The sequence below is a fragment of the Leptopilina heterotoma genome, unplaced genomic scaffold (genome assembly GCF_015476425.1).
Source record: "Leptopilina heterotoma isolate Lh14 unplaced genomic scaffold, ASM1547642v1 Lhet_219, whole genome shotgun sequence".
NCBI classification, from domain to species: domain Eukaryota; kingdom Metazoa; phylum Arthropoda; class Insecta; order Hymenoptera; family Figitidae; genus Leptopilina; species Leptopilina heterotoma.
This window is the reverse complement of record NW_025110936.1, coordinates 375,208-391,715: the sequence shown is the minus strand read 5'-3', so window position 1 is coordinate 391,715 and position 16,508 is coordinate 375,208. Positions and strand designations below refer to the sequence as shown.

The following is a 16,508-nucleotide window of genomic DNA, read 5'->3' as shown; positions in this document are numbered from 1 at the left end:
TTTAAACAAAGAATTGCAAATTTTAAAATGTGTAATTTTCTTTATTCTCTCAATATTATTCTAAAACAGTTATTTTTGTTTCTTTGGCATGATTTTTGCATTATCGAATTTCTTCGCTCGATAAATGAGTATAGTGAGCTTTCGACTAATTAAGAAAAAGATATAAATTAAGAGTAATGAACTAAACAAGAGAAAAGCATAAACGTCCAAAAGTTCAACCTGATACCAGGACAAATTTACAGCAGGTGATCGTAAAATATTTCCATGTCGTAAAACATAGTGTACCCAAAAAATTACACTATCCTGTGAACTTATTGGTCGATCGTAATAAAGTCTTAAAAAATTTGCAATATTTTTCCTGGTGAAAAAAAAATATTTTCTAATAACAATGTAGCAAATATTTTTACATGTAAATATTTATTTTTTATTAGATAATTTTCAACGCGAAAAAAACGAATGAAGTGTAACTTTTACAATTTTTAAAGTAGAACTCACACCGACAGAAACTTGTGAGTATATTTTTTGCAATTTTTACTATTTTCAAGTGAAAGTTGTACATTTTTGTAAAAATTAGTTCGAGTGTAGCAAAATTCGCTTTGAAAATAATAAAAGTTGCAACAAATATTCGCAGAAGTTACAGATATTTTTGGTTTTACTGAAGTAAATAGTATAAATTACTCTACATTTTTTTCAGTTTACAGGCTTCACAGTCTGTCCCCTATTTCCCTAAAATTCCCCTTTTTTAAATTTTGGCCACTAAACGTACCCTATTTTGAAAATTTCCCCTATTTTTTTCGTCACAGAAAATCAACAAAATTTAATTATTTTGATAAATATCAAAATTCTTCTCAAGAATTCAATTATTGTCAAAAATTTTAATTAAATTTTTGGCAAAATTTAAATTATTTAAACAAAATTTAATAAAATACTTTGCACGAATTCAATTATTTTTATAAATTTTAATGAATATCTCGTCAAGAATTCAATTATTTTTATAAACAGCAAAATTTTTCGTCCAAAATTCAATTATTTTTAAAAATTGAAATAAAATTCTTTGCAAAATTTCAATTATTTTCAAAAGTTTTTCGCAATTCGATGTATTTAAATATTTACTATTTTCATAAAATTTATAAACAGATTTAATTATAGAAAAAACTTGTTGATACAATTCAACGAAGAGATTCAATTAATTGCATAAATAATAAAATTTCATTTACGAATTCAATTATTTTCATCGCAGAATTTCAAATATTTTTAATACAATTTTAAATAAATTCCTTGAAAAATGCAATTGTTATTAAATTTTTTTTTTTAAACTTGAGGAAAGAATTCAATTTTAAGAAACATTCAATTATTCAATAGAACAATAAAATTCATTGCAATAATTCAAATATTTTCATAAATAACATTTAATTCGTCGCAGAAAATCAATTATTTTCAAAAATTTTTAAGTAATTTTGCAAAGGAATTCAAGTAGCTTGATAAACAACAAAATCACATAAATTCTTCCCATAAAATCAATTATTCTATGGAATTTTAATAAAATTCTTCTCCAACATTCAATTATTTTGATAAATATCAATATTCATCACAAAAATTCAATTCTTTTGAAAAATAATAAAATACTTTGCAGAAATTAAATTATTTTCAAAATTTTTTAAAAATTCTCGTCAAGAATTAAATTATCTTTATAAATAAATAGGGAAATTCATCTTAAGAATTAAGGTATTGTCAAAATTTTTTTAAAAATTCTCAGGAATTCAATTATTTTTCAAAAATTTAATAAAATTCTTCAAAAAGTTTTCAATTATTTTTAAAAAAATGTTATGAAATTCTTTAATATAATAAATTTCATTAAAATTTTAATTAAATTCATTAAAAGAAATTAAATATTTTCAAAAGTTGCTAATACAATTTTTCGTAAAAATAAAATTTGAAGAAACATTCAATATTATTTATTTTTGTATTTAAATAATTGATTTCTCGTAGAATGAAATTATTGTTTTTCGTACTTTTAACTAACAATTCTGTAGAATTAATTTTTTTGAAAAATTTTAATTAAATAATAATTGATGTTATTGATTTAAAGTAAAATTTTAGTTAAAAATTCTAGAAAATGTTAATTGAATTGAAATGATACAAATAATTTTGAAAAAATTACAGTAACAATATTCTTATAATAATAAAATAATGATTTTGTCAGTCGGTCATCTCAAATTATTATAAAACATAAAGAAATGGATCACTTCGAGTCTTCGACTCGAAGTGATCCATTTCTTTATGTTTTATAATAATAATATTCTTATCAGTTGTTCAATTTGAAAAGGTCTGAATTTGAAATTTCCAATGAAAAAAAAAAAATGATTAAATATTTATTTTAAATATAACTATTGATATTTTCGAATAATTTTATTTCCCCTAAAATACTTTTTAGTGGCACTGTGAAGCCTGCGTATAAGAAAATAATTTAATAATTTTTGCAGTTTTTCTGCAGATATCAAATTGAGAGAAAAAACAAATCTCTCAATTTAATATCTGCAGAAAAACTGTGATTATTTTGAAATTTTATATTCTTACCTGTAGGAGGAATTTTTTAGAACTGTATTCAAAGCCTCGGTAAAATCATTTTCCTTAAATCTGTCATAATTTAGGGAAATTGCAAATTTTTTTTCCTCACAAACTTTGAGATTGTAATATTGATCTCCAAACAGTGGGAAACCAATAATTGGAACTTTCGAGTAAATTGATTCTAATATTCCAAGTAGTCCACCGTGAGTTACAAATGCTTTCACGTTTTTGTGTTCTTGAAAAATCGATTAAATTATATTTGGTATTAATTTTTGTCTTTGCGCATAGAAAACAAATTTTTTGTTTATTTCGACGGCTCCCGTTGATATGATCTTGTTTCAATTGTCAAAATAATAAAATCGTCTTTGGAGCTCAGTTCAATATGATCTCTATTCAATTGTCAATTTAATATAATCTCGCAAAAGTTTCCGTGTAATAAAATCTTAATTCAGAGTAATTTTAAATTCACTTAAAAAATAAAATATTAATTCGTTTTTAATATTATTTTAGGTTTTATAATGATTAAATAATTATTAATAAAATAAAATATAGAAAAATAAAAGAAGAAAATTATTAAAATTATTAAAAATATTAAAAATATCAGAAAAATAATAAATTAATAACTATAAAATATTAATTCGTTTGTAATATTATTTCATACACTTCAATAATTAATTTAATAATTAATTAAATGGAAAAATAAATAATAAAATTATACAAATCTAAATAATAATAAAAATACAAAACTAACTAATTTTAATTAATAAAATTCATTATTCATTAAAAAGTATGAAATAATATTGCAAAAAATAATAAAATTAATTAATTAAAAAAAAAAAATTAACAAAGTATAATAAAATGGGTATTATCTGGGTGATTCTTCTGAAAGTGCTACTTTTGAAGTTCGATTTTTTAACTTATTTTTTTTTTAAATAATATGGTTTTTTCTATTGAACTTACTTTATTTCGTACTCAGGAGTAAGAATTCAAGTTGCGCAAAATTAATTGTTCAAAATATTAAAGTTTTTCTTCTTTTAAAAGATTGTCTTTGCGTTGCATCAATTGATTGGTTATATTTGTTTCGCGTTAGATTTTTTTATTAAATATATACACTAATATCATCCACTTAATTCATAATACAATTACACTGTTTAAAAAATAATAATCTGCATATTTTAATAATAAATATATATATTAATTTGATAGTTATTTAGGTTAATATTTTCAATTTAATGCAGGTAAATACTAAAAACAAAAGAAAAATTTGCCCATTTCAAGGAAAAGGCTTTGGAGATGAAAGCTTCGGAGATGAAAAATAAATTTTTTTCACATTTATTCACATTAGGGCGGAATTAAAATATATTTTTTTAATAAAATATACAAATTTCACAACGCAATTTTATATTATAGTAAAAAATATTTCGTCAAAGTTATTCGTATATTCAATTATTTAATAAAGAGCAAGGCTTCGGAGATGAAATTGAATTTTTGCTCGGGACAATAAGTAAAATTTGACTATTTATAGAAGGAATAATTCCTCTCCTTTTCACAAATAATATATGGGCAAATTAAACATCAGATTCTCAACTTTATTAAATTATGCATTAAAATTTTATTAAGAATACTTTTAATGTACAAAAATATCATTAATCATCGTGAGGTAATTTTAACCTAAAACCGAAGACAAAGTTTTAATATTTTTATCATATATAAAACAGAGGTCTTAAAATTAAAAAAAAAAACGTTATGACAGAAAAACATTGTACTTTCTGACAATATTTTCAAAAAAATTTCTAACAGTTGGAAAAAAGCATAGAAATTTAGTTTTCTTATAGAAGTCCTATTGGAGACATGCAAAAAAGGCTTCGGAGATGAAATTATTTTAGCTCTTGTATAAATTCAGTAGAATAAAATTGTTTAATTTCTTTTTTTTAATGAAAAGTAAGTCCTAAATTTTTATTATGAAAATAATTAACAATTATTAGTGAGTAGATTTTATAAAATTAATCGAGACATCAAAAATGTCACTTTCAGAAGAATCACCCATCTATAATATTTAAAAAATATATTTAGAATTATATTAGGTACACTACATTTTTCAACTGAAATTCTTTTTTAGGTATAATGTAGGTAATATAAATAATAAAAAATAAATATTTTTATAAATAGAATAATTAACTTACAATAATAGTAAAATTAATAAAATAAATCAAAGAAATTTAAAATAATAATTATTAACAAAATAAAATATAATTAAAACGAAATGAAATTTTACTTAATTTAAGTTTATTTAGTATTTTTATTATTAATTAGTTTCGTATAATTTTATTTTTTTTCTAATTTTTATTTCGTATATTAATTGTTAAAAATTAATTTATTTATATCGTTTTTTATTTATTTTATAATTTTCTTCATTTATTTTTCTATATTTTATTTTATTAATAATTATTTAATCATTATAAAACCTAAAATAATATTAAAAACGAATTAATATTTTATTTTTTAAGTGAATTTAAAATTACTCTGAATTAAGATTTTATTACACGGAAACTTTTGCGAGATTATATTAAATTGACAATTGAATAGAGATCATATTGAACTGAGCTCCAAAGACGATTTTATTATTTTGACAATTGAAACAAGATCATATCAACGGGAGCCGTCGATTTATTTATTTTTTGGTTTATGTCTGTTTTTTTTATTTATATCTGTTATTTTTTTGGTTTATGTCTGTAATTTTTGGTTTGCATCTGTTATTTTTTGGTTTAGGTCTGCTATTTTTTGTTTACATCTGCAATTTTTTTGTTTATGTCTGTTTTCTGTTTACATCTGTTATTTTTTAGTTTAAGTCTGCTTTTTTGTTTACATCTGTTATTTTTTGGTTTATGTCTGTTTTTTGTTTACATCTGTTATTTTTTGGTTTATGTCTGTTTTTTGTTTAGATCTGCAATTTTTTTGGTTTATGTCTGTTATTTCTTGTTGACATCTGTTATTTCTTGTTTACATCTGTTATTTTTTGTTCATATCTGTTATTTTTTAGTTTGTCTGTTATTTTTCTGTTTGTTTAGCCATTTTTGTTATAAAATATTACAACTTGTCATAAAAGCGATGCAATAAAAAATTCCATTTGTTTGAGATATTCAACGTTAGAATATGCATAGATTTTTTTTTTTGGATGTACTTACTCAGAATTTGAATTTGAGGGAACCAGGAATTAGTTTTGACATTGTTGGGAAGACCGGATGGTAATTTTTTCTCATTTCCAACTTTTAGTAAAATTCGAACCGGTGCAATTTTTCTAAAAGCCACATAAAATGCATTTAATGTTTCGTTGGGAAATGTTTCTATATTCACCATAGAGCCAAATGACATATAAACGCATCCATCTTTACTGCCATCCAACCATTCTTGAAGATCCTAAATTTTTTTCAAATTAATATATTTTTTAACTTAAAAATATTTTATATTTATAAATATGTTATTGATGGTGAAATAGCGTTAAAAAATATTTATAATTTGTAAAGCTGAAACTGTCATCAATTTAATTTTTCAAATTTTAAAGTTAAATATTTTTTTATTTAAAACGAACAAAAAATTTTGAAAAATTAAGTGGGTGTAAGTTTCAATTTCATAAATAAATTCTCAATGGCAATACTAACCGGTGACAATTTTTCTTCATTGTCTTGAATGTGAACTCCTCCAATTTCAATAATACTTGGTGTTAGTGGTCTTATTCCATTTAAAGTGTAATGAGAGTTTACAAATACAAGAGAAAATTGGGTGGAGAGATTTCGAATGGATGGAAATCCGGGTCCAAAATATTGATCGATAAATTTTTCTTGATCAGCAGTGTAATAGTGAAATTGTTGTTTTATTAAATTACCCATTAGTGTATTTAAAAGACGTTGGGGAAAATTCATTTTTCCTCCTAAACTTAGTCCTGTAAATCCCCCTGGAACGAATGAAAAACTATCGGGATTTCCCAACAATTCATTTTGCCACTCTTGTATCACTGACGTTATTAATCCTATCATGGGAACTTTTAAATGTCGAGCAAATGCAAAGTAACATGGAGCTGTAAATATCTTTAAAAATAAAAACAAAGGAACAGTTTTAGAATTTTGTTTTTTAATTCTTATTGCTACTTTATTTCTTGTTTTTTTATTTTTTATTGTTATTTTATTTTTTGTTCTTTATTTCTTATTCTTATTCTATTTCTTGTTGTTTATTTTTTATTGTTTATTTATTTTTAGAAAAATTTTAAACTAGAATCGTAATTTTAAAAGAAATATTGTCTTAGACGCTTTTTATTATTTGAAATTTTGGCAAAAATTGAAACAGTCTGACTGGATTTCATTTATTTGCTTCACAAATATTAATGTAAAAAAATATGAAGAATAATGACTACAAGCAAAAGTATTCTTTTATATTCTATCTGACATAACTTCTTCTATGTTATATTGAAATTATTACGCTAACAACAGATGAAATTGTAGTCAAATATGCTGTCTCATTTTGCAGAATATTATTCAAGAGAATGACGTGATCAAATTATGCTTATAAAATGAAAACAATTTTTTTTTTGTTTTTGCATTAGAAAAAATGTCTCTTTGTCAAAAAGTGTAACAAAATTTAGATTGTACTTTTTTATTGGATTTTTGTTTCAAAGAAACATTTTTTTAAAGGAAGAAAATTCGGTTACAATTGCTTGAAAGAAAACAAAAACTTTTATTTAAAAAATGCAAATATTTTTTTGAGTCTACTATTAATTTCTTTTTTTCAATTAATTAACTAATTACAGAATTTTGAAAAATTTTATTGAAAAAATATTTTTTTTGTTTATTTTTACATTTATGGTTAAAAAATTAAACTAAATAATTTTATGAAAAATATTTTATTAAATTATTTATTTATTACTTTAATCTTAATTTAGTATTTTTAATTAAATACTTTTTTTTAATTTAATAATTTTTAATTCAATATTTTTTTCATTTTTTTTATATTTGAAATACATTTAAAGAAAAAAAAAAACAAAAAACAATGCGAAGAGATGAGAAATTATTTTAATAATTTTTAATTAAATATTTTTAAATTTAAGAAAAAATTCGTCTGCGACAACGACAAGTTTTTCTATAGAATAACCAAAGTCTTAACAGCAAGAACTAAAAATTTTGCTAATTTAGTAATATTTTTAGCAATTTCAGGAAACAAAAAATTTTTTTTCATCATTTTAATTATTAAAAAGTATAAAATTATTATTAATATTACCTCGACAATAACGAGATCATATGGCGGATTTTTTGGTGGATTTTGAATGATACTTCTCAATATTGGATGTTGAATTAATTTACAAATATTATTTCCGGTTGTATTTGCAATTTCGGGAACAAGTGAAATTGGCGATAAAAATTCAAGTCTATCATAGCTCATATTATTCGTTTCATCCTTTATCGATCCTTGTAAACTAAGATCTCGATAGTTGAGAACCGGTTCTTTTTGTGGAAAGTGACTCACAACGTCTACCTGATGGCCATTTTTTGCGAGAATTTTCATAATTTGCTCGCCCAAGATAAAATGACTTTTTGCATTCAATGGAAACAGTCCCAATATTCTTGCTCCATCGCAATTATTACTTTTTATAATGACACTTGTGATAATTGTCATAATTATTGACAAGCATAATGAGGCCATTATTTTTTATTATCAAAATAGAGTGATTTTAAATTGTTTGTTATTTTTTTTTTGAGTCTTTTTTATAGATGTTAACAAAAAAAAAATTGTATTTTATTTAAAAATGTTAAATTACAGTTAAATGTTGTTTGTCTCCTACTATTGTTATTTATTATTATTTATTAATTGTTCATTTATTTTTTATTACTGTTTTTAATTGCTATTTTTAATTACTATTTATTATTACTATTTATTATTGTTATTGTTTATTTTTTATTATTTATTTATTATAATTTATTTATTATTATTTATTAATTTATTATTGTAAATCTTATTGTTTAATCATAACTTTAATGTTATTACTATTCTTTTTTTGTCAATTTACTTATTTTTTCTTTAATTAAAAAAATAGTCTAAATTTTTAAATTAGAAACTAATTAACATTTTTTCAAATTGAAAAATGATTTACTTATTCTATTATATACGTGAAAAATATAGAAATAGCGAAACGAAGTATTTTTAATGAAATTTATCTCACTTTACTTGACCACTGTTAACTTTGATTGTCAAATTATGAATTAAAACTGAGCAATTAATATACGAGAAAAAAGAATCTACCCGAAAACACTGATTTCTTTAAAAATCTCTTGGACAAAGTCTACAATGATATAAGAAGTTTGGAAAATTGACTTGTTTCTAAATCGTTGTTTTTATTACTATAATAATTATAAAAATTGAAAAATTATAAAACAAAAGACAAAATTATAATTATTAGCGTAATAATTATAAAATGAAAATATTTTAAATATTTTAAAATATAAAATTTTAAATGAACTAAAATAAATTATTTTTTTTTATTATTATTATTATTACTATTACAATAAAATTAAATTGAGTTAACAATTTAAAAAATTAAAATAAACTAATTAATTGTAATAAAAAGCGTTGCCCGTGAATATTAATATAAATAATATGCAAATAAATTTCTTTAAATTAAATAAAATTTAAATTTTACATTTAAAAAAATTTTTAAATTTAAATCAAATTTTTACTTTCTGTTATTTATTTTAATCTTTATTGCTTCCAAATGGAAGCTTTATTATTTTACCGAATTTTAATTTTGTTTAATTTTGGTTATTTTCTTTTTTTGAGATATTGTACATTTTCTTCTCTTCTTCTCGAATTATTAATCATTTTAAAAAATAGTTTAATTATTGAAAATACTGTATAAATAAATAGTGATATCACAATTAATATTAAACAATAGATATCCAATAATTCGTTTTGATACCAATTCAAGTTTGTAGCTTGAGATCTTAAAATATTTCCATTTCGTAAAATATACTCAACCCAAAATAATGCCGTGTCCTCGGGACTCATGGGACGATCGAAATAATTTTTCGACAATTTTTCAATATTTTTTCTAAAATAAAACAATTTCTATTAATTATAATAATTAATTATATTAATTTTCGTTCAAGTTTCTTTGATTAATATTTCTTTGCTTCTGAATAAATTTTTCTTTTTCGTAAATAGAAAAAGAACAGGATTTTCTAAATAGGGTAACTGTACCAATTGTCGAGGGTTTTAGGCAACATGTGACTTTGACATTTTTTTTCTCGGAAGTAAATGCACTTTAAAATTTGATTTTTGTATATTTAGACGAAGGATCTAATAATGTTTAATATTCATATTTATTTTTTTAATATAAACTAAATTGTTAAGCAAAAAATATATTTAAAAGTCAATAGAGCAAAAGCACCATTTGTCGATGGTCTTGTGCTAATTTCTCGAGGGTCTGTTCCAATTGTCGAGGGTATGACATTTTTAAACATATAACCCAATATAACCTAACAATTAACCTGTACAGATATTAGAAAATCGAGTAGATATTTATTTTTTAGATAAAAATATTATAGAACATTACCAGAAAACAAATATATTTATTTAACTATAATTGAATAATTTATAATATCGATATAAAACATTTTTATAGTAGATGATACAGGACAGAAAATTATTTAACTGTTTTTTAAACTTTTATAAATATAAGTTAATTAAATTTAATCAATTTTGTTAATCAGACATTAATTGAAAAAATAAATTAATTTAAGTCACATTAAATTTGTAAACGAATAAAATAAACTTTTATTACGAACTGTAAATATAATGGTTAATTATAATTAAACTATAGTACAAAATTTTTTAGTTTTAAATAATGAATTTTTTTTCGGTCTTCCTCGTTTTTTTGGTTGATTATTTTCTGTTGGTTGTAAATTTTTGGAGCATTTTTTTTCTTTTTCTCTGTACCTATAAATGTTTGGCATTTATGTTTGACGTTTAGTAAATAAACACTTAACCATCGATAAATGGTGCATCAGCGAAAAAAGTGACTACACCAATTTTCGAGTCATTACCTCGAAAAATGGAACTGTCAAAAAAAAGGAACCAAATACCGATGATTTGCTTTTAAAAAATATTAAATATTTTTTTTTAACAAAAAAACATGCATACAAAATTAATTTAGTTCGTGTACAAAATTATAATAATAATTTTGTACACAAAAAGTCATTATAAATACGTTTAATTTGCATTTCTAAAAATCTGTTTTAATCAACCTGAAGTATTAAGAAAATGGAGATTCGTGTAAATTTCACAGCAGTGAATTATAATATTAATTAAATAATTATTTTAGTAGAATCGCTACGAAATTTGTATATATAAATATACAGTTGAAAATACAAAGATTATTTAGAAATTTTTTTTGTTCCTAAATATTATATATTATACTATTTATCTAAAAAAGAAAATTATTATCCTCGACAATTGGAGCACCCTCGGCAATTGGTGCAGTTACCCTATTTTTTATAAAAATAAAATCATAAAATAAAAATAAAAATAAAGTAAAAATACAAAATTAAAAAATAAAAATAAAGTAAAAATATAAATTTTTTCGAAAAATTATGTAAGAGAAATGACATTTTTCTTGATATTTTTCACCTGAATGAAGAATTTTTTAAAACCGCATTCAAAGCTTTGGTGAATTTTTCTGATGTAACACTCTCATGTTCGAGTAAAATAGCGATTTTCAATTCCTCATATTTTTTTATATTTTGAATTTGATCGTTGAAAAGTGGAAATCCAACCATTGGTACTGCAGCGTAAATTGACTCCAATGTTCCCATTAAACCGCCATGAGTCACGAAAGCTTTCACATTTTTATGCTCTAAAATATCAATCATACTTTTAGCCACTTTTTCTTTTGATAAAAATTTAATTTTTAATAGAGAAAATTGAAAAAAAATTTCCCATATAAAGATTGAATTTTATTCTTTTATTATATATTTTTTTTCATAGTTCGTTTCGTTTTCGATTCTATAATTTTTATTGAAATATTTTTAAATGCTCAGGTTTTATTTAAAAATATTTTTTAAATTATTTTTAAATTAAAATTAAAATTTTAATTTAATTATTAAAATTATTAAAAAGAATTAGTTATAATTTCCAAAAAAAATTATAAATTCAAAAGAGTTAAATATAACTTCAAGAGAATTAATTATAATTTTCTAAAAATTAATTAGAATTTAAAAAAAATAATTTTTGTTTTAAAAAAAGGTTTTTCTGTTACTTAAGACTTGAATTTGTGGTAGCCAATGATGAGTTTTGACATTTTTCGGAAGTCCTGGTGGTAATTCCACTTTATTGGCAATTTTCATTAAAACTCGAACGGGTGAAATATTTTCGAAAGTAATATAAAAAGTATTTAAAATTTCTTTCGGGAATGATTCAATTTTCACCATTGAGCCAAAACTCATATAAACACATCCATGATCACTTTCATCCAACCATTGCTGTAATTCCTGTGGAAAATTTTTTTTTATTAACGTTCAATTACTCGGACTATAAAAGCAATTAAATTTTAAACTTTTAGAAACAATTTTAATTTATAGTCGCTAAAAAAATCCATATTAACGAAGAGTAAAAGGAAATTTCTAATTTCTGAAAAATTATTCTTTCTATAGAAAAAATAATTTTAATTTAAATAATTTAATTTTTTCTGTATGGAAAAAAAAATTTTTCAGCAATTGGAAATTATTTTTTAATGAACAAAAAATAATAATAATTTTTTAATAAAAAGTAATTGGAAAAATAATTCTCAATTACTAAAAAATTGTTTGATATAGATACAAACTGGTATTAAATTATCTTGAGCATCATCATCGTCATTGACGTGAAGTCCTCCCACTTCGACAATGGCATGAGTCATTGGTTTCACTCCATTTAAACTATAATGTGAATTTATAAACACCAAATCAAATTCCCTTGAAAGTTCATAAATGCTGGGATACCCATCGCCAAAAGATTCATCAATGTATCGCTTTTGTTTCGTGGCATAATAATTGAACTGAAAATTAATTTCATTAAATAGAACAACGTTCATTAGTCGTTGCCAAAAATTCATTTTTGATGGTAAACCAGTGAATAGTCCTGGAACAAAAGCCAAATTTGTTGGATTTCCCATTGGCTCATTAATCCAATCGTATAAAGACGAAGTGGTGATTCCAATTATTGGGACGTTTAAATGTCGAGAAAAAGCAAAATAACACGGTGCGAAGAATATCTATATACAAAATATTTTTATTAGGTAAATAGAAAAAAACGAATTTTAATTCGTTTGGATATTAAAATTTTGAATTTCAAATCAATTAATTGAAATCTTCGAATTTTGACTCAATCAATTAAAACTTTTGAATTTTAATCAATTGATTAACATTTTTGAATTTTAACTCAATCAATTTAAGATTTTAAATTTAAAGTAAATCAACTAAAATTTTTAGAATTTTCACTCAATCAATTAAAACTTTTAAATTTTAATCAATTAATTAACATTTTTGAATTTTAACTCAATCAATTTAAGATTTTAAATTTAAACTAAATCAACTAAAATTTTTTAATTTTGACTCAATCAATTAAAACCTTTGAATTTTAATCAATTAATTAACATTTTTGAATTTTAACTTAATCAATTTATGATTTTAAATTTAAACTAAATCAACTAAAATTTTTGAATTTTAAATCTATTAATAAAAATTATTGAATTTTGACTCAATCGATTTAAATTTTTGAATTTTAATTCAATCAATTAAAGATTTTAAATTTAAACTAAATCAACTAAAATTTTAGAATTTTCACTCAATCAATTAAAACTTTTGAATTTTAATCAATTAATTAAAATTTTTGAATTTTAACTCAATCAATTTAAGATTTTAAATTTAAACTAAATCAACTAAAATTTTTTAATTTTGACTCAATCAATTAAAACCTTTGAATTTTAATCAATTAATTAACATTTTTGAATTTTAACTTAATCAATTTATGATTTTAAATTTAAACTAAATCAACTAAAATTTTTAGAATTTTCACTCAATCAATTAAAACTTTTGAATTTTAATCAATTAATTAAAATTTTTGAATTTTAACTCAATCAATTTAAGATTTTAAATTTAAACTAAATCAACTAAAATTTTTTAATTTTGACTCAATCAATTAAAACCTTTGAATTTTAATCAATTAATTAACATTTTTGAATTTTAACTTAATCAATTTATGATTTTAAATTTAAACTAAATCAACTAAAATTTTTGAATTTTAAATCTATTAATAAAAATTATTGAATTTTGACTCAATCGATTTAAATTTTTGAATTTTAATTCAATCAATTAAAGATTTTAAATTTAAACTAAATCAACTAAAATTTTAGAATTTTCACTCAATCAATTAAAACTTTTGAATTTTAATCAATTGATTAAAATTTTTGAATTTTAACTCAATCAATTTAAGATTTTAAATTTAAACTAAATCAACTAAAATTTTTTAATTTTGACTCAATCAATTAAAACCTTTGAATTTTAATCAATTAATTAACATTTTTGAATTTTAACTTAATCAATTTATGATTTTAAATTTAAACTAAATCAACTAAAATTTTTGAATTTTAAATCTATTAATAAAAATTATTGAATTTTGACTCAATCGATTTAAATTTGTGAATTTTAATTCAATCAATTAAAGATTTTAAATTTAAACTAAATCAACTAAAATTTTAGAATTTTCACTCAATCAATTAAAACTTTTGAATTTTAATCAATTAATTAAAATTTTTGAATTTTAACTCAATCAATTTAAGATTTTAAATTTAAAGTAAATCAACTAAAATTTTTTAATTTTGACTCAATCAATTAAAACCTTTGAATTTTAATCAATTAATTAACATTTTTGAATTTTAACTTAATCAATTTATGATTTTAAATTTAAACTAAATCAACTAAAATTTTTGAATTTTAAATCTATTAATAAAAATTATTGAATTTTGACTCAATCGATTTAAATTTTTGAATTTTAATTCAATCAATTAAAGATTTTAAATTTAAACTAAATCAACTAAAATTTTAGAATTTTCACTCAATCAATTAAAACTTTTGAATTTTAATCAATTAATTAAAATTTTTGAATTTTAACTCAATCAATTTAAGATTTTAAATTTAAACTAAATCAACTAAAATTTTTTAATTTTGACTCAATCAATTAAAACCTTTGAATTTTAATCAATTAATTAACATTTTTGAATTTTAACTTAATCAATTTATGATTTTAAATTTAAACTAAATCAACTAAAATTTTTAGAATTTTCACTCAATCAATTAAAACTTTTGAATTTTAATCAATTAATTAAAATTTTTGAATTTTAACTCAATCAATTTAAGATTTTAAATTTAAACTAAATCAACTAAAATTTTTTAATTTTGACTCAATCAATTAAAACCTTTGAATTTTAATCAATTAATTAACATTTTTGAATTTTAACTTAATCAATTTATGATTTTAAATTTAAACTAAATCAACTAAAATTTTTGAATTTTAAATCTATTAATAAAAATTATTGAATTTTGACTCAATCGATTTAAATTTTTGAATTTTAATTCAATCAATTAAAGATTTTAAATTTAAACTAAATCAACTAAAATTTTAGAATTTTCACTCAATCAATTAAAACTTTTGAATTTTAATCAATTGATTAAAATTTTTGAATTTTAACTCAATCAATTTAAGATTTTAAATTTAAACTAAATCAACTAAAATTTTTTAATTTTGACTCAATCAATTAAAACCTTTGAATTTTAATCAATTAATTAACATTTTTGAATTTTAACTTAATCAATTTATGATTTTAAATTTAAACTAAATCAACTAAAATTTTTGAATTTTAAATCTATTAATAAAAATTATTGAATTTTGACTCAATCGATTTAAATTTGTGAATTTTAATTCAATCAATTAAAGATTTTAAATTTAAACTAAATCAACTAAAATTTTAGAATTTTCACTCAATCAATTAAAACTTTTGAATTTTAATCAATTAATTAAAATTTTTGAATTTTAACTCAATCAATTTAAGATTTTAAATTTAAAGTAAATCAACTAAAATTTTTAGAATTTTCACTCAATCAATTAAAACTTTTGAATTTTAATCAATTAATTAACATTTTTGAATTTTAACTCAATCAATTTAAGATTTTAAATTTAAAGTAAATCAACTAAAATTTTTAGAATTTTCACTCAATCAATTAAAACTTTTGAATTTTAATCAATTAATTAAAATTTTTGAATTTTAACTCAATCAATTTAAGATTTTAAATTTAAACTAAATCAACTAAAATTTTTTAATTTTGACTCAATCAATTAAAACCTTTGAATTTTAATCAATTAATTAACATTTTTGAATTTTAACTTAATCAATTTAAGATTTTAAATTTAAACTAAATCAACTAAAATGTATGAATTTTAAATCTATTAATAAAAATTATTGAATTTTGACTCAATCGATTTAAATTTTTGAATTTTAATTCAATCAATTAAAGATTTTAAATTTAAACTAAATCAACTAAAGTTTTAGAATTTTCACTCAATCAATTAAAACTTTAAAATTTTAATCAATTAATTAACATTTTTGAATTTTAACTTAATCAATTTGAGATTTTAAATTTAAACTAAGTTAACTAAAATTTTTGAATTTTGACTCAATCAATTAAAATTTTTAAATTTAGCTCAACCAAATAAAATTTTTTAATTGTAACACAATCAGTTAAGATGTAAATTTATCAATTAAGATTAATTAATTAAATTTTTTGTATTTTAACTCAATAAATTGAAATTTTTACCTTTTAATTCTATAAAATTCTATAATTTAATAAATAAAAATTTTTCAAATC

General features: G+C 20.2%; 2 protein-coding genes across 9 annotated transcripts in view; one reads left to right on the top strand and one right to left on the bottom strand.

Moving 5' to 3' along the window:
• The window catches only part of LOC122501958 (calcitonin receptor-like), a 314,998-nt gene that overhangs the window by 103,738 nt on the left and 194,752 nt on the right, over window positions 1-16,508 (top strand). The window lies entirely within an intron of this gene.
• LOC122501948 (UDP-glucosyltransferase 2-like) lies at window positions 21-8,261 on the bottom strand. The gene is made up of 5 exons (XM_043611746.1): window positions 7,837-8,261; window positions 6,228-6,653; window positions 5,754-5,985; window positions 2,578-2,803; window positions 21-358 (listed from the first exon to the last, which is right to left on the bottom strand). The coding sequence occupies exons 1-5, from the start codon at window positions 8,257-8,259 to the stop codon at window positions 70-72; spliced, it is 1,596 nt and encodes a 531-aa protein (XP_043467681.1). The 5' UTR covers window positions 8,260-8,261; the 3' UTR covers window positions 21-69.